The following is a 17,949-nucleotide window of genomic DNA, read 5'->3' as shown; positions in this document are numbered from 1 at the left end:
ATGGGCATTAAGTAGGGCATGTGATGTAATGAGCACTGGGTGTTACATGCAACTGATGAATCACTAAGTTCTACCCCTGAACCAAATAATACAGTATATGTTAACAAAATTGAATTTAAATTTAAAAAATAAATAAAAAATATAAATAAATAGAATCCCCACACCTGAAACTAATGTAACATTGTATGTCAACTATACTTCAAATAAAAAAAAGATAATAAATTTTTAAACTTTAAAAATAAGTAAGAATTTTGATGCCAAAAAAATCTGTCTCTGAAGAGCAGTAATTTTGAGTAAAAATGACTGAGGGTCAAATCTTGACTCTGCAGTGGAAACCTGAGCAAGATAAATAATATCCTAAACTTCAGTTTCCTCATCTGTGAAGTGAGAACAACACACATAATTAATATAATGTTAACAATACAACATTGTTATGAAGATTAGGTGAGCTGATACATTGGAAGCTCTTGGCTCATTGTCTGGCATATAGGAAGCACCCCAAGAGTCGGATATCTTAGTCTTATCATAATTTTATGTACGATGTAAAATTCTGAAATACAGATCCATGTACATACATCTTTGACCATAATTGCGATTAATTCTTCATGATAGATTCCTAGAAGGATAATACTTAGGTCCAAGCATCTGAACATATTGGATGATAATCCTATTTTGTCAGAGTTATCCAGAAAAGGCAATTCAACAGTTTGCTTCACTTGACTACCAGGAAATTCTCGAGCTCTGGAAGTTAAATTCTTAAATTTAGTTGGCAGATTACAAACCTAAATAAATTTATGTATATTTATGTTAAAATCTAGTGCTCCTTAAGATCTCTTTGTGATAGGTCATTAGCAAGAAAGAGAAAATAAAATGAAAAGTTTCCCTATTTATGGTAAACCCAACAGTCCCAGAAGTGAAAGTGGTTTAGGAGACTATGCCCCTGGCTTCCTGCAATCCTTTGAGTGCATCCATTCCTTGGCGTTCCTTTCTAACACCTGCCACTTTAAATCCCTTGCTTTGCATTGCCATTGGACTTTTAGATTCCCTCCTTATCTTTGACCTTTTTATTTAAGGATGTGACTTTTAACTAACCTTTGGCCTGTGGGTCAGCAGTTAAGCTGTCCATTCTCCCAGACTCCTTTCATCTTTGGCTTTTTAAGGACAAAGCCGGTTGTGCATAACTTACACATATTTTGGCCATCTCAAGCCATTCTTAGGTGGTGAAACCTCCAAAAGCAGGTGCTGCCAGGGGGCATGCTGAATAGAAATGAGGAGAAACAAACTGTTTAGAAGAGCGTTAGACTTTGGGTTTCTCAGGAAGACTCAGCTTGTTCAAGTTTCATTTCAATGTCCTCTTATAGGGGAGGCTAGAGCATTATACTTAACAGAGGCAGTCTTGATACAGTTCTCTCATTTTGAAAGTGAGGTCTCTTGCAGAGCTGTTGTGAGGAGTAAATGTTAGAAACCATCCCTTTCCTCAAGGAGATCTTAGCGTCCTGGAGAAGGGGGACAGAATATACACAGACGTCTGTAGCCTAGAGTAGAGGAAGTAAGAGTCATGAAGCACAAAAGGGGATTCTAAAAAAGGAAAGTTTTGATTGAATGGTGGAAATCTAGGAGGACTTCAGGTAAGAGATGGTGTTTAAGAGGAGTCAAGCATTGTGAAGGAGTGGTGTTTAAGATCAGTCATGAAGTATGGTAGTGAGTGGAATTTGGTGCAGGTTGGAGGGGTGAGTAGAATGAGAGAGAATGGGAACATTCATGCATGCAGGTGGAATCACAAGAGAAAAGTCAGAAGCATTAAGAAGTGGAACATGTCTGGGGACCATCGAGTGAGATCGTTTCATTAACATGTACAATATATTTAGGGGATTGTGGAAGATACAAGGAAGGATAAGGCTGCAGAGTGCCTGGAGTGAGGCATTTGTCTCAGTCTGGTGGTTAAGATACTGAATGTTTAAAAGCTAGGGAGTGATCTGCCCCCAGCTGTGGTTTGAGAAGGACGGTGAGTGAGCTGTGTGTAAGGTGAAATGAAGAGAGAGCCAGAGGTAGAGAGAGAGAGAAAGAGAGGGGAGAGAAAGACTAACCAGGGGATGCTAGATTTTTTTCTAGACTAAGGACAATGGTAGGGGAGGGGGTCAAAGCCAGAACAGTGACTGTGAGGATAGAGAGAACGGGTGGAAAAGCTTAGTAAATTTGTGAAATTCTTCTTTTTTAAAAAATAATTTCTTTTCTTAAATAATTTATTTGCAATAAATTAATAGTTAAATAGCAAATTCAATGGCTAAAAACTCACAAAACACATCAACAAAAGAATCTTTGGTTAATACATCTAATCACGTTCTATAAAGCACAATAAATCAATTTCAATAAAAAGGCATATGAAGATTACTGAATGCTGTTGAAAAGAGATGAGCATAACAATAAGGTGCTTATCCGTTTTCAATCCTAAAAAACTTGGAGGCTGAACAGGGCTGAAGAAATGTTGGCCACAGGGTCAGGAAATCAGGCACCGTGTCCTGGGTTTCCAGGAATTGTCCATTCTGGAAAGTCACTTCATAACATTTGACCTATTTTCTCCTCTGCCAATCTCATGATCTATATAAATCAATGGCCTGTTTATACCTGGTTTCTGGAAGTTTCTAGTGGTGTCCATAGCAGACCAAACATTTTTTTTCAAATAACAGAGTAGCATAGATGATATAATCCGCCTAAACTTTTCTGTTGGGTTCAAATAATCCCTAAAGAGATGTACCATCAGTGAACTACAATGTGTTTTAGTGGAAAATTCTTACTACTATACTTACTACTACTACCAAGGAAGACCACAGAGTAATTTTTGAATTAGCTTCCAGTCTCATAGGTAACTTGCCAAAGGCTTTGATCCATGTGTACCTACAATGCCTTTTGACAGCCACTCTAACCCCACACAACTTGACGTACCAAAATCTAAGCTTGCAAAATAATTTAAGACGTAAATTACATCAAATAATATTTTTAAATGTTTATTCGCGTATCAATGGAATTTCTTGCAGGGTTCCTTTAAATCATTATGCCCCTCCTATAGTTTAATGATAACTCAATCTCCTCATGACTTCTCAGGAGTACTCTCATTCACTTTAGTGGAAGGGCCCTCTGTACTCACAGACATGGCCCCAACAGCAGAAAAGGGCACTCATTCTGAGAAGAGCAGTAAAATCCTGCATTCAGGCAAAAAGGTCCTCTGTGCCCTCCTCAGCAACATGTTAATAGGAAGCTAATATAAAAACGCTGTCAAAGTGTCACTTTGATTCAATGCCAGATGAGAGAGTAAGTAATGTTGTTCAATTGACAACTGTCATCAAATCTTTGATATATACTATCCGTTGGTAGTTTGGGGACAAAGTCCACATAACCTCATGAGCAAGAAATGCACATTTGGAGGAAGTCCCTTAGTCTCTGTGCATATGTGTTTCCCTGGACTATTCTGGGTCCATATGGAAGTGTAGAGAATGCAGTTTAAAGAAAGGACCTTGAAGGAAAACATATTGCTTCAGATAAATGCATTTGGCTATGAGTGTGAATGCTGTGTGGATGTTAATGACATTACAACCTTGTTATTTGGAGGGGAATGAGATTTTAGGAGAGCCTCATCCAGCTTTTTTCTGATCACCAAACCAAAGAGGCTCATTTCAACCTTCCATAAATCAATATCTTCTTTCTAGAGTAGCAGGAAATTTAAATTCCTCTATTGTGTATACACTGGAAACCTGTAATTTCAAATCCATCAATTTCCTACCTGTGGTTCCGAGGGTTTTAAAACCAATGTACTGTCAAGAACTTAGGGAAATAAAATGTCCCAGAGACAATCAAATAACATTATTTGTATTCGGCTCAGCTATGGGATTCATCCTTGAATCCATCTTCGAATCCAATCATCAGGGGGTAACGTGGTTATGAGTAGTTCCGCCAGATCACGCTGTTTCATTGACTAGTGGGTACTACCCCTCCCAGCATAAGATTGAGCGAATGCTCCATAGCAAGGAAGACAAATTACAAATTCATTAATTCATTAAAGTCTGGTATTACATTCCTATTGTCTACTCTAGATCTTTTGTTTAAACTAACTCTCTGTTAAATGAGTCATTAAATGGTAATGTTTGGATTTTCATAATTATATTTGAATTTTACAGGTCTTAAATTAGCAAGAACTCAGGCTGAATTAAAAGTTTTAATGCCTGACATGTGCAACTAGGGGTTAAAAAACCTATTTTAGCTACCTGTTTTTCATAAGAAAACTATGAACTTTAATTCTTAAATTATCAAGTCTTTTCCTCTCACAGATATAATCCACCATTTGGCTTTAGAGATAACATAGATATAAATGGCTCAATGCAGGTAACACTTCATATTTCCACAGGGATAAAAGATGCAGAGCTCTTCCACATGTATCTGCTGTGTTCCTGTAATCCTCACATGTCAGGAGGGTCTTTTTCCCTCAAGTTTCCACAAGTCTCCAGGTTGGTTTCTGTAAGGGCTCTCTTCACATTTATCAACCTTATTTTGTTCACCCTTGATCACATATACCTCATTTATCAAAACAAACTGTAAAGTATGTTCTGAGGGAAGCATTTTCTATTCATCCATCTGAGATCCGTTATGGGAAAACTCCTTCCTTGTCATTGAAATCATACTGAGTAAAACAGTGATTTCCAAACCTGTTTTTAATCTATGCTTCCCCCCCCCCCTGCCAAACAACATCTTATGCAGATCCTGGATACATATAACAGAGGCAGGCTGCTCTGCCTGAAGCTCCGGGGGGTGGCAGACTCCAAAGCCATCTTCCTCATGGCCTCTGTCTGGCTCCTGCAGCTGTCCCTGAGCCACCTCCTGTGAAGCTTAAATGCATGCCTCACAAATTATTCATCACGTTGACATTGGAACATGCAAAAGGCTGCTGACAGCCAGTAGCTTCTGAGCGAGTGCTCCCTGGGTGATGACAGCCAGAGTCCCACTATGCAATGCTGTGGCTTGGGTCAAGTGAAGGAACCTGGTAGTCACCGAGTAGAGTCCTGTCCGGCAGGTGGGATCCTTGGGGGAAGAGTCCCAAAATGTTTCCCTGAGAAGCCACTCCTGTTTGCTGCAGGGTTTGCTCCCCCAAGACCTTGACCAAGAAGTTGATGTACCTCATTGCCAGGCGAAGCGTCTCATTTTTACTCAGCTTTTTGTCTGGAGGGTGAGTGGGGATGAGCTTCCTCAGCTTGGCAAAGGCACTGTTGACGTTCTGCTGCCTCCACCGCTCCCTGGTATTTGTGAAGATCTTCCTGGTCATGTTTGAGCTCCTGAGACAGGAAAGAGAAAGGGCCCTAAGGGCCAATACCTTGTAAGAGATGGTGGGTAGCGCATGTCCTGCCAAGAATTTGAGATGCAGGTTTTAGGAAACTCCATTTCCTCATTTTTAGGTTTTTTTGAGTCTTCATTTTTCTTTTTTACAAGATTTTATTTATTTATTTGAGAGAGAGAGCGTGAGCACAAGAAGGGGGAGGGTCAGAGGGAGAAGCAGACTTCCCGCTGAGTAGGGAACCCGATGCAGGGCTCAATCCCAGGACCCTGGGATCATGATCTGAGCCAAAGGCAGATGCTTAACTGACTGAGCCACCCAAGCACCCCTGAGTCTTCCTTTTGATAAGAGAAGAAAATGTGGCAGAAGAAAGGACAGGGTAAGAACAATACCCTTCAGCCTTTTCCTCCCTAGCTATTTCCAAGCACCCGTTGCAAGCTTTTTTTATTCCAGTATCTCCACTACTTCTTTTATCGGCAACTCTTCCTAATTGTTCAGAATCAGGCACGGTATAGGATTTAGTACTTGTGCAGATAAAATATATGTTTAGCCAATAGGGAATTAAATATGGATTCTCAAAAAATAAAAACTGTAATCATAGGTTTCACTAGTAAGATTCATCAGGGGGAATGAAGACGATAACGCAGCTCCCCTCTTCGCTGGCAGCCCTCACCTAGAGGGTTGGGTCTCACCGTGCAAGACCTAAAATATCCAGCCTGGACCACATTTACAGGAGGATGAACAGAGTGATGAAGAGTCTTGAAACTCTGTTGTATGAAAAACAGAAGTGGGGATATTTGGCATGACAAGAAGAAAAGACAAGGGGCAGGTGGGGGTGGCGATTTGCCATGGATGTTACAGAAGATATGCAGGCCTCCACAAGCCTGCACTTAGGTGACCTTTCCAACCCCAGGAGAGCTGATTATCACCATCTACTGCCAAATCTTCCTTCGCCATTTTTAACTCTTAGAGGCATGGGCCCCTTTTGCCAGGCAGCTTGGACTAACATGCATTAATGGGAATGTAGATGATGCATCAGCGAACAAAGCTCTCTGTGATCTCAGCGTGTGGCAGAGGTTGAGAACCACTGCTCTACTCTGGAAATAGGAACCCCTCATCTCTATCGAAACTGTGATAAGGAAGCAGTTGACTCACCAGATCCCTGCATCCTGGAGGCAGGTACAGCAGGAGGCCAGCCTAGGGGAAAAGCCACCTTCTCCCTCAGAGGGTATGTGTTCTGGTCACAGCACCAAACACCAACCACCTGTGAGGTGCTGCCTAAGTCACTTCACCAACCTGAGCCTCAGTTCCTCAGCTATACAATGGGCGTAATTATACCATCCTTTCCTCACAGTTTGTTGTAAAGATTAAATGGAATACTGCATGTGAAAGCATTCTGTGAACTATAAACCAAGGAACATAAGAGCAAACAGCACCTTTGCTTTGAGCCAGACATTGTTTCTCATGCATTAACTCACGCTATGTACATATGCATACGTTGGTTGTAGCGACAGTATTGTAGACACTGCTGGGACTGGCTGAGGGCCGCTGGCATATTCCGGAAGTCATTTCACCACACTGTGTGCTGGTATCTCTGCCCTTCGGTAGGAACCAAATGACGATCTCAGTTAATTAGAACAAGCCATGCTGTTACCTTCAAGCCCTGACTCTTCAGGGATCAGTCGCCAGTGGAAGCATCTGCATGGTGAGTAAGGGCCCAGACTTTGGAGCCAGAACCCTGGTTTGGCTTTTGCTCTGCTCCTTAGCGGTGTGACCCTGAGCAATCTACTTCAACTCTCTGTGTACCAAATGCCTCATAAGTAAAGGAGGATTCAGGGTACTACTTGTAAGGACACGTAAAATGATCCACGTAAACCACTTTAGCAAAGTGCTTGGCACACAGTAAGTGGTCAATAAATATTAAATAATTACAATTATTATCTCTACAAATAAAACAGGGAAAAGTAAATGTTCATTCCAACTTAGCATTTTTTTTCCCCCTGAGGAAGCAGCTACAGTGCAGTAGAAAGGTCTGAGCTTGATTTGTGTTTTTGTTTGCTCTGCTCTGTATGTCATATATGTGTGTGTGGATACAGAGCAAAATACCTGGAAGGATTCAGGCAAAACTGTTGACAGTGGTTCCTTGGGGGAGGACAGTCAGGATGGGGGAAGATAGAAAAAGGAGACGGGTACATTTTATTTGATATAGTTGGGTAATATTTAACATTTTCATAATAAGAAAGGATTCATATATTATTTGCTTCATAACAGACAAAAACTAAGAACGTTTATGGATCTTAATGTGAAAGGACCTGGCTGTAAATCTCAGCTCCCAATTTCTTAGTTATATGATCCTGAAAAAATCAGTTAATTTCTTTAAGCCTCAATTTCTTCTCTGGAAAATGGAAATAAAGCCATCATCTGAGTTCTTGTGAGGATTAAATAATACATTCTGTAAAGTATTTAAATACATAAGTGAGACACTATGTGCCTGCTACATAGGTGCTTAATAAATACAAGGATTCTCTTCCCTATACAGATGAGAAGGGTCATTACTTCAAAGAATAGCATTTTTCAATCATCTGTATGGCTCCAGGACATTTGCCCAACCCCATTCTTGTTGCCTTTCCTGCTTCTGTCTGGGTTGGAGACAGACGGCTGTGCTGAGAGCCCAGTGGTAAGGAGAAGGCATGGCCGCCCAAGCTCACTGGCTGGCTTCAGGCTCCCTCCATCAGCCACTTGGGTCTCTGCAGAGATACTCTTAGTAGGACCCATGATCCAATTACCATCATGTGCACTCCAAGCTTACATAACAACACTTACTGACCATATGTGTCAGACACTGTGCTGGGCAGCTGGATCCTGAGGAAACCATGCCTTGCGAATGGAGAGAGAAGCCCAGAGGCTGTAGGAGCAGAGAAGCAGCACCCAACCCAGGCATTCTAGGGGCCTTCAAGGCATTCCATGTATCCTTCCAAACTGAAGGGGGTGGACTAGGTGATCCCGAGGGCCTCTTCCTGCTCTAAAATGCCACAGTCCCTGCCTATTGCCTTTGATCTCGCTTAACTCATTTCTAAATAACCTAGTGTTTCATCTACAATGAAAAATTTGAGTGTCCTCAGAACTGTAACCAACTACAACTAACATAGGGCAGTTTGAACCTAAATCAAGGGATTTTAAGATAGAAAGAAAACTATCCAGTTTTGCTTACACTAAGGCTGGCTGCTTTGCAGCCAGGACTGTGAGAGCAAACCTACTTTCAAGCTTCTCTTGTCAAAAGAGGGTTTAGCTCACTCACTAAGTCAACTCTAGTCCCTTGGCGGAGGGGGGGTGGGGTGCGTCTTTTTCAAGCTGGAAGAAAAAGATTAAGCAGGATAAACTAACTGGTGTTCTCTTCCAAGAGGGCTCAATCCTATTGTGCTAGAAGCAGACAGAGGAAATAAGGAGAGGAAAAGATAGGCTTCAGAAATGTAGCCTGCCATCCTAGAAGGAGCTTAATAATGCCTTGTTGATTTATCCTCAAGGGTGTTACTCTCCCCCACAGGGGCAAATAGAAATCAGTTCTTTAACAAGCTGGGAAAATTCAAAGTAGCGGTCACTGGGAAATTACTAACATACTCATTAAATCAAAGGAAAATTGCACTTAGTGCTTTTCCAGTTGTAAGGACTGATTACTGCTAAGCTTGATTTCAGAATAATTTAAGAGCTTAAAAAATACACCAGATGCCACAGAATCAGAAAACATCTGATAGATGTCAAAACAGAAGTAAAACATGTTGTCCCAGGTCACACGGGGAGTCAGTGGTGCAGCCAGTGTCCCACGCCTCTGTACTGATGCATCCTTGTCACCACTGACTCCTGGTGGGTCAGGGCACATAACTTTTTGCACCATGGATTCTTCTGGTGGTCTGGGGAAGCTGAGGGAAGGACTCTATCCCAGAACAATGATTTGAAATAGAGTAAAAAGCCTTTGGTTCCCTCCTCAAAATAATTATTTTAAATGCATGAACTGCAATACATAAGACACATAAAAATCACCAATTATAATTAATAATTATTAAAATAATTTTAAAATGCAATATAGTAATAATGTGCTTTGCTTTTAACATATTAAATTATTTACTACCATAATTTCTACACAGTGATGTGTAATAAAAATATCTGCAACATCCGTGAGATGAAGGTATTTATGACTTTTGTTAGTGATTTCACCACCAGTACTACTTTTCATTACCCACATTTGCAAATGAAGGTTACTGGAAATAAAGATGTAATGTTCTTCTCATCCAAATATATAGAACCCCTGATTTCGAGTTACATGCTTCTGGTTGGGTGGGTGTCACAGACCTGGGGTTAGGAATGCTGGGGCAGGAGGAATGTGATCGTAAATATAATAGGAATATAGGTGTGCACAAACCTCTGTTATACCACTGAAGGTAACAAGTTACCAGGGAGAAGAACAACAATTATGCCCCTACAGAAAGTGACCAATGCCCCCACTAGGGATTGCTGCTTTTTTGTGACAGTGGTTTCTGGATACAGAGCCTGGGACAACAAGAATGGGTACAGCACAGGCTCACGGCTAACATTCCTGTGGGGGCCTGTCCCTAGCATTCAGACTCATGTGGCTCTTTGTTCATAAGACTTTACATTTCTCCTCCTGTCATTTGGTCATGTGTATTTGTCTCTTCTTTCATCTTTTTCTTGAAAATAAGGGAAAACAGATTCCAGAAAGAGAGTGATAAAGGTGGCTTATAGAGTTGGGTTAGGGGAAGGTGCCTAACTTCCAACACTGGGCATAGTTTCGCCTTTTGAAATCATTATAGAAGTAACACATGCTCATCCAAGAAACAAACAAGCAAACAAGCAGTACACAAGGGCATAAAGTAAAGAATAAAAGGCTCTCCGTCTCTTCAATCTTACTCCCCAGCAGTAGCCAGCTTGTTGTGCATAAATGATATAGATCCTTTATACAGAATACCTGTATCCTTTAAAAATCAGAACACATGCTATTATGCAAATTACTTTTCTCATTGGACAACTCTGCATGTTGATGTTCTAAATAAATACATTGACCATAAGCAACAGTCTTCAGGTGGGCACCCCGCGCTCTGGGAGAGCTGCTGTCCCACCCGCGCCTCATCGCCTGACGCACCTGAACACTCCGCCCGCCCCGCCCAGCCTGAAGCCTTGCCCACTTCACTTCCCGACCTTTGCCTTTCCCTTTTTATAACCGTCGCTCCCCCTAGCCTGAATAGGGCGTCCAGGAAAGCATCTCGCGCTCAAGTTTCGCATCTGTCAGGTGCGGGGGAGTAGCTCACCTGGAAGCAGAAGCTACCCAAATGGCCCTCAGAGGTGCTGCGGGGTGTCTTCGGCATCGCGTATCAAGGTGAAGTGGCAAGGCCAACAAGCACAAGGGCATCGCTTTGCTCCCCCGGAGTCGCGCAACCACCCCTGCCCCTCGGGAACCTCCCAGGTCTTCTCACTGAGTCGACTTGGTAGCTGCTACCAAGTCGCCTCCACACCTCTGTCCTCCCGGGCGGGTGCGGCACGAACTCCGGGGCTGCGCGGGAGACCCGCTGGCCCACGAGCCCGGCCCCGGCGGCACCCACGTCCCCCCAGGGTCGACGCACCTCCTCGCCAAGAGCCGGGAGACCGCGCCGTCGTTGTCGCCGTCGCTGGCCGTGTGCGCCCTCGCCTGGACGCCGCGCCTCCGCCGCTGCCTTTATAGGACACGGCCCTTTGTCTCCGGGACCCACGGGGCCCCTTCCCGCCCGGGATTCCCGCCCGTCCCTCCCCACTCCCTGCGTCCCCGCTTCCCAGGCCTCCGACCCAGGCCCACTGGATCAGGATTTCTGGGGGTGGGATCCGAAATCTGCATTTTTACTAAGTATTCCAGGGGATGAAGATGCACAGCGAAGTGTAGCAGTCACTGCACTGGGCAGACACCCTGATTTATGCATCTCAGGGTCTACGGTGCCCAGCACACAGCTTGGCTATTTCAGTGGCCTTCTACTTGGTCTTTCTGCTTCTATGCTTTCTCTTTCTGTCTGCTATCCAGCATCACTCCGAAGAATCCTATGAAAATCCAGCTCTGATTCCTGTCACTTCCTATTCAAAACCCTTAGGCGGTTCTCCATTTCACTCGGAGTTAACTTAAAGTCTTCACAATGGCCCCTAAGATACACTTTATCTGACCTGTCTGTTCCTTCTCTTCCCGTGGTTTAGTCAACTGTAGTAGCCATTCTGACCTTTGCTGTTTCAGGAACACACCAAACACCTTCCTGCCTCAGGGCCTTTGCACTGTTCTCTGCCTGAAACACTCTGCCTCCAAGTTATCCACATACATCCCCCCCCCCACCTCCTTTCATTCATTCCACCGTTATTACTGTGCACCTACTATAGCCCACCCTGTTCAGGTGCAGGGAGACAACTTCAAACAAAACGGACACAAACCCCTGCCCTCAGGGAGCTGACATTCTTCAGGTCTTTGGTCAAATGTCACCTTCTCATGAAGATTCTCTGAGAACATCTAAAATTGCACCTCCACACATATAAGGACTCTTCATCCTCCTGCCCTGCTTTATTCTCTCTTTAGTGCTCATCCCCATTTAGTAATATTTTACTTATTTATTTTGTCTCCTCCCAAACCCACTGAATAGACATTCATCAAACACTGGTTGATTAACGAATGGATAAGTAATGCATTTCTAGAAGGACCCAGCATATGATTTGGTATGATAAATTCACAATGCATTACATATTAGTGGATAAGAATAAAGGACTCTGGAGTTGTGTTACCCGGGTTGAAATCCCTGGTCTACTCCATTTATGTGAGCCTAGGCCAATTATGTAACTTCTCCCTGCCTCAGTCTCCTCATCTGGAAAATAGGGACAATGATAGGATTGTAAGGACAACTACTGGCTCCCTTCCTTGGGAGAGGATTATATAGCCCCACCCATTGCCATATGATTGACAGTGCCTCCCTGTAGGGGGTGGGAGAGGACTTCCCCGCCCATGGCCAGGCTTGGGCATGTGACTTGCATCAGCCAATGGAATACGAGCCCTCTGTGGTGGTGGAGTGGGAGCTTTAGAGGGATTCCTAGTTGGGCTGTCATGAGAAGTTATGTTTGGGGTTGCTCTTTCAGCCTGAAAGCCATAGAACAAATCCATAACCAACCACAGCCCTATGTAACATGAGTGAGAGGTAAATCTTTGCTGTTGTAAGCCACTGAGACTTTGGGGTTGTTTGACCCCTCCTCAAAAAAAAAAAATACGGTTCTTATTATAAATAAGAAAAGCTGTTGCATGAATCCCTAGTCTCAGGAGACAAGAATGTGAAGAAAACGCTACATCTGCCTTCAAGGAGTTCACAGCCTTTGGGAGGGAGAGGCGAATGACAAAAATGACTAAATACAAGACAGTCCTGAGTGCCGGAGAGTGTGAACTTGGAACTGGGGAGTCACAAGATTCTAGCTGGAGATTCAGAGATTGTTTGTGGGACGGATGGCATTTAAACCAGGCCCTGAGGCAGGTGTGCCCCTGACGTTTGTGGGATCCAGGACAAAGGTACAAATGGAGAGTCTTTTAAAGTTTTGTTTTGTTTTGTTTTAATTTGACAGAGATAGAGACAGCCAGCGAGAGAGGGAACACAAGCAGGGGTAATGAGAGAGGAAGAAGCAGGCTCATAGCGGAGGAGCCTGATGTAGGGCTCGATCTCATAACGCCAGGATCACGCCCTGAGCCGAAAGCAGACGCTTAACCGCTGTGCCACCCAGGCGCCCCACAAATGGAGAGTCTTGACCCATCTCCATTCTTTTCCCACTGCCCAGCTCTGTTCTGCTCTGCGAAGGGCCTTGTGTGTATGATGTGGACTCCCAGCCCACATGGACCTAAGAAAGAGCCCTGTGAAGGCTCTGAAAATGGGCTCAGGGCCATTGGAGCAGAAATTCAGGGGTCCTAGATACCTAAAGTGTGGTCTAAATCCAGGGGTCCTGGATACCCAGAATGTGATCTAGAATGTGGGAAATGGGCCCCAGATGGGTACTGGAGGAGGGCTAGTACAGGGCTGTCTAAAGCACATCTAAAAAGGCAGGGGTCTCAGTTGCCTGGGTACCTGGGTGGAAGGGTGGGAAAGACTGCAGGAATTATATGAGTAGGAGTAGAGGGGAAGATAGTCCATGTGAAGCCAACTGTGTGGATTGAAGACGGGAGTGATATATTTAGATTTACAGGTTACAAGGCTCATTCTGGTGGCAATGCAAAAGATGGATTGGATTAATTGGTCAACTTGTGCACAAAGGGGGTCTTTAGAAACACAACTTGGTATTTCCAGCAAACATCCCCAATGTGTCCTCTTTCTGCCCTTCTGTCTTCTCTGTGTGCTGTGGAAGGGGAACTGTGGCCTCTCAGTGCCCAGGCTTTTCTACCATGCCTTGCTATATCACAATTCTGATAGACCTCAGGTTATATTTTAAACCAAGGACCTATACTACCCTTCATCTTAGCCAAAAACCTATGAGGGAATATACGTGCTTAATGGCATACTCTGTGATTGTAAAAAAAAAAAAAAAAAAAAAAGAATTGTGGCAACAGGGCACAATGATGCAAAATGAGACAAGAAGCTGTAAGTGGGATCTGTGCACAGCTGGCCACGAGCTGCAGAGAAAGGGACACCACTGTGCTGGGACACGGGGACCAGGGTCAACATCAGTTTTCTTCTCAAAACTGTCCTACTCGTTATTGTTGCCTTTGTCATTTTGAAAACAGGGAGACATTTTGGGGCATGGTGCCACTAGCAGTGATTCTTCAGTGATGGGCCCTCTCCCATCCCAGTCTCCCAGTGCCCAGGGTTAGGGGCTAGGTCCGGGTCCCCCAGGGGAAAGGGGTTGAAGGAGGAATTTACATAATCCGATTATTGGGGGATTAAGTTTGGGCAGCTAAACGCCTCTGTGTGCTTGAGCTAAAACCCTTACTATTCATGGCTCTCACTACCCCCTGGAGAGACTGCACCTGCGGGCTCCTGGCAAGGGAAGGGCAGGTCGCTAGGACAGCCTGGTTCTACTGGTTTAATTGATCTGTCTGGATTAGCCTGTGAATACTGGACCTCTAGTCCTAAGTGCAGAATTTGTCAGCTTTAGGAGAGACCAAACCTTAGGTTTTCAGAAGGGAATTCTGTCAGCCCAGGTGGCTGTGGGCCAAGGTCATTTTGGCTGGAGGTCAAGCATCAGTCTTATTTATCCAATCTTAAAACTCCTTCCTCCCCTCTCATTCTTAACTCCCTTCCCAATCCCCAATTTTGCATTTCCAGGCCCCAATCCATCCATCCATCCATCCATCCATCCATCCATCCATCCATTCATCCATCCATCCATTCATCCATCCATTCATCCATCCATCCATTCCTTCTTCCATCCACCTATTGTGTATGCAGCCATCAATTTATTCATCACATAAATTAGCTGGTTCTTGATAGTTAATAGAATTCACTAGTAAATCCTTTTAGGTAGATTTTCTTCCTTCAAGTGTTAATTTTGGTACTTTGACATATAAACTTTGACATCGTCAGAAACATTAATAAAGTGTTACATACATCTATTCCATGATTTTTAATATATATATATATCTGGGGGGCACCTGGAGGGCTCAGTCTGTTAAGCGTCTGCCTTTGGCTCAGGTCATGATCTCAGGGTCCTGGGATTGAGCCCTGCATCATCGGGCTCCCTGCTCAGTGAGGAGCCTGCTTCACCTTCTCCTTCTGCCTCTGCTGCTGCTCATGCTCTTTCTCTCAAATAAATAAATAAAATCTTTTTAAAAATTTTAAAAAAATCTGTATTTGTGTTGTCTTTCACAGTCCTCACGTTATGTGTTCTCTCTCTTCTTGATTAGCATTGCAGAAGCTTATACACGTTATTGTTCTTTTTGAAAACTACCTCTGTGCTCCAGCATTTTTATGATTTTCTAATGTATTAATGTCTACTCTATCTTTATTAAATCTGCTCTTTCTCATTTGCTTATGTTTATTTTGCTCTCTCTCCACCTCCCATTCTTAGATTGAATGTTTATTTTATTAATTTTCAGGCCATGAATTTCCTTTTGATATACCTTGGGTGTCATTCTGTGTTTCCATTTATACTACCATTGTCATTAGTTTCTAACATCTGCTGTTTATTTTAATTTCTCTTTTTGAAAGTATTTTAAAAATTTCTTCATTGTTGTATTTTTGGCAGCAATTTGCTATTAATTTCTAATTTCATTGTGGTATAGTCAAAGATAAGCTCTGCATAATTTTGTTTTGGGATATTTATTGAGAGCTTCTCTTTGGTAAAACATAATGATCAACTGTTATAAATGATCCATAAGCAATAGAAAAGGAGGTAAATATCCTGTTTGAAAAATAAAATGTTTTTATATGCATCCATTAAATCAACCCTTCACATCCTTCTTGGGAGTTTTGGTCTGTTTTAATCTGTTTGACAGAGTTGTAAGAAAATCTCCCTCGCTGCTTCATGTCTGTTTCTTCCTTTCAGTTTTTCTAGGAGTGCTTGCTTTAGATCTTTGTATTTTAAGATACGATGCATTTGACGCATGAAGATCATGGAAGTTTTATTGATTTAGAGAATAAACCCCATATCAATATAAAAATGGCCCTCTTTGCCTTGCTTTTTGTCATGAATTTTATACTATGACAACCTACTCCGCATTTTCCAAGTAAAATTGCGCTCGTTCTTTTACAGTTAATTTGTAGGTGTGTGGGTGTGACTCTTGGTCATAAGTTTTATCTTTCTGTGAAACTTTATTTGGTAAATTAAAATTCCTTTGACTCTGGTGTTTTAAAGGAGCCCCATCACCATGGTGAATTCTTCAAAGCAAATCTCATTCTGGTTTACTTGCTATAGCAGGCTTGCCTGCTATACACTGTAAATGTCAAGAGGGCAAGGACTTAGCTTCGTTAATCACTAAACCCCACAAACTGTGTTCACTACACATAAAAGCTGCATGATAAGACATTTGTTGAATGAATGTAAGACAGCGCTGACTCATTTCTCCAAACAGCTGCTTCCAGCTTGTCCCACTTTCTGTCCCAAGACACATAGCTTGTTTCTATGAAACGAATGCTTTCAAGTCCATGGGAGGGGTTTTGGTGATTGTTTTTTTTAAAGAGAAGAGAAGAACATTCTGGCTGCTGTACACAGGGCGGCGAGAAAAGATGTGAGGAGACTAGCTAGCAGGCTGTGACAGGACAGCGGATGCTGCTTGATCTAGGGGATGATATCAAGCACCAATTGGGGGTCAGGTGCCAAATTCTCTATCCCATTATTTAGCACTGGGTACCAGGTGTCATGCAAGGCATTACATCCAATTTTTCCATTTAATATGAGAAATTATATATTTTGATTATAAAATGACATAACAAGTTATCATCCTCAACAAAACAAAATATTGTTCCCAAACAAGTGAAATACTAAAAAGTATGCCCAAAGAAGCAAGACTTCACATGCAGCTGACTGTTTTACTAGTGGTATTTAGACAAACATCTTTCTAGAGCCAGCAGAGGCTATAAATTCTCATGGACATTAATGTCACTCCATTCGCAGGACCCATAGAGCCACTTAGTGATTAGCTCGGCTTCTCTAAAGCTCTTCCTGCCTCCCCTTCTCTAACCTCCTGCAAATAAAAAAGTAATAAAACAAGCAGCTGTAGAGGAGAGCAGGTGATGTAGGAAACCAGGGCATCTGGAAGGAGAAATAAGCTGACATGGCCCACGTTTCTACTGGAGCGCTGGGGAGGGTGCTGGGTGAGTGAGAGCTTTGGTCTCCTCTCATAAGGAAAGAGAGATTTGGCTGCTCTATCATCATTTTTGGACTTCCCTGAGGTCATTCCCTAGTCATGACAGGGAAGGAAAGATGCTAGAATCTGCAAACCAGAGTCTCTGATGCACACTGGTCTCATGGCCCTGGACATACTCCCAGATAGAAACAATCAAGGAAAAAATGGTGTTGATTTAGAAGGAAACAAACCTGCTGTCCATTGGGTTTTTCCCCTGCAGCATACAGTGACTTTAGATGACAAAGGAAGAGAAACAATATCACTCTGTAAACAAAGTTATCCTTACTTGGAGGATTGCCAGAGCCTGCCACCAGACATCCTGCATTTCGGAAGACGCCAACATTGCATCTCAGGGATGATCCTCCCCTGGATCCAGATGTAAGGCCCTGTTTGAATAAAGAAGAGGGGAAGGGAGAGTGATCTATCTACAATCAGATTTGCAAAGATTTCCTGCACTGTTGTAACACTCTCTTCTTGATGCCTTTTCTTATTTCCTCTGTTTCTCTGTCCGCTGTCTAATCCTGCGCCTTGCCTGGGATAAGTACAATGCTAAGGTTTCCGGTTCTGATTGCAAGTAGATGAATTTATTAATTGCTTTACAGGCCCATGCTGCTTCGTTGCCTTCGCAGTTAAACTGGCTACTTATTTAAGAAACAAAAAGCTGATGGAATTGCCAAAAACAAACAAACAAAAACATATTTTACCCTTCTGAGGCTGTTTTCTATAACATGGGAATAACAAACACTCACTGACGTGCTATGAACTAAGTGGGATAAAGTACTAAGCAATGCCAAGTGGG

General features: G+C 42.9%; 1 protein-coding gene across 4 annotated transcripts in view; it reads right to left on the bottom strand.

Annotated features, from left to right (window-relative positions):
* Positions 1-2,387: 2,387 nt before the first annotated feature.
* Positions 2,388-17,949, bottom strand: part of FKTN (fukutin) — an 87,902-nt gene continuing 72,340 nt past the window's right edge. For 2 of the 4 annotated variants that reach the window (XM_034664223.1, XM_034664224.1), the window contains 2 exons: positions 17,437-17,536; positions 2,417-5,345 (listed from right to left, as the gene is read on the bottom strand). In XM_034664223.1, the coding sequence (XP_034520114.1) occupies positions 4,994-5,345; positions 17,437-17,536 (452 nt within the window). In that variant the 3' untranslated portion in view covers positions 2,417-4,993. Of the gene's footprint in view, positions 5,346-10,641; positions 10,912-17,436; positions 17,537-17,949 lie in introns of those variants that run through there. The other 2 variants (XM_034664226.1, XM_034664227.1) reach the window with 2 other exon arrangements.

The sequence above is a fragment of the Ailuropoda melanoleuca genome, chromosome 7 (assembly GCF_002007445.2).
Source record: "Ailuropoda melanoleuca isolate Jingjing chromosome 7, ASM200744v2, whole genome shotgun sequence".
In the NCBI taxonomy this organism is placed as follows: Eukaryota; Metazoa; Chordata; class Mammalia; order Carnivora; family Ursidae; genus Ailuropoda; species Ailuropoda melanoleuca.
This window is presented reverse-complemented; position numbering and strand designations above follow the sequence as displayed.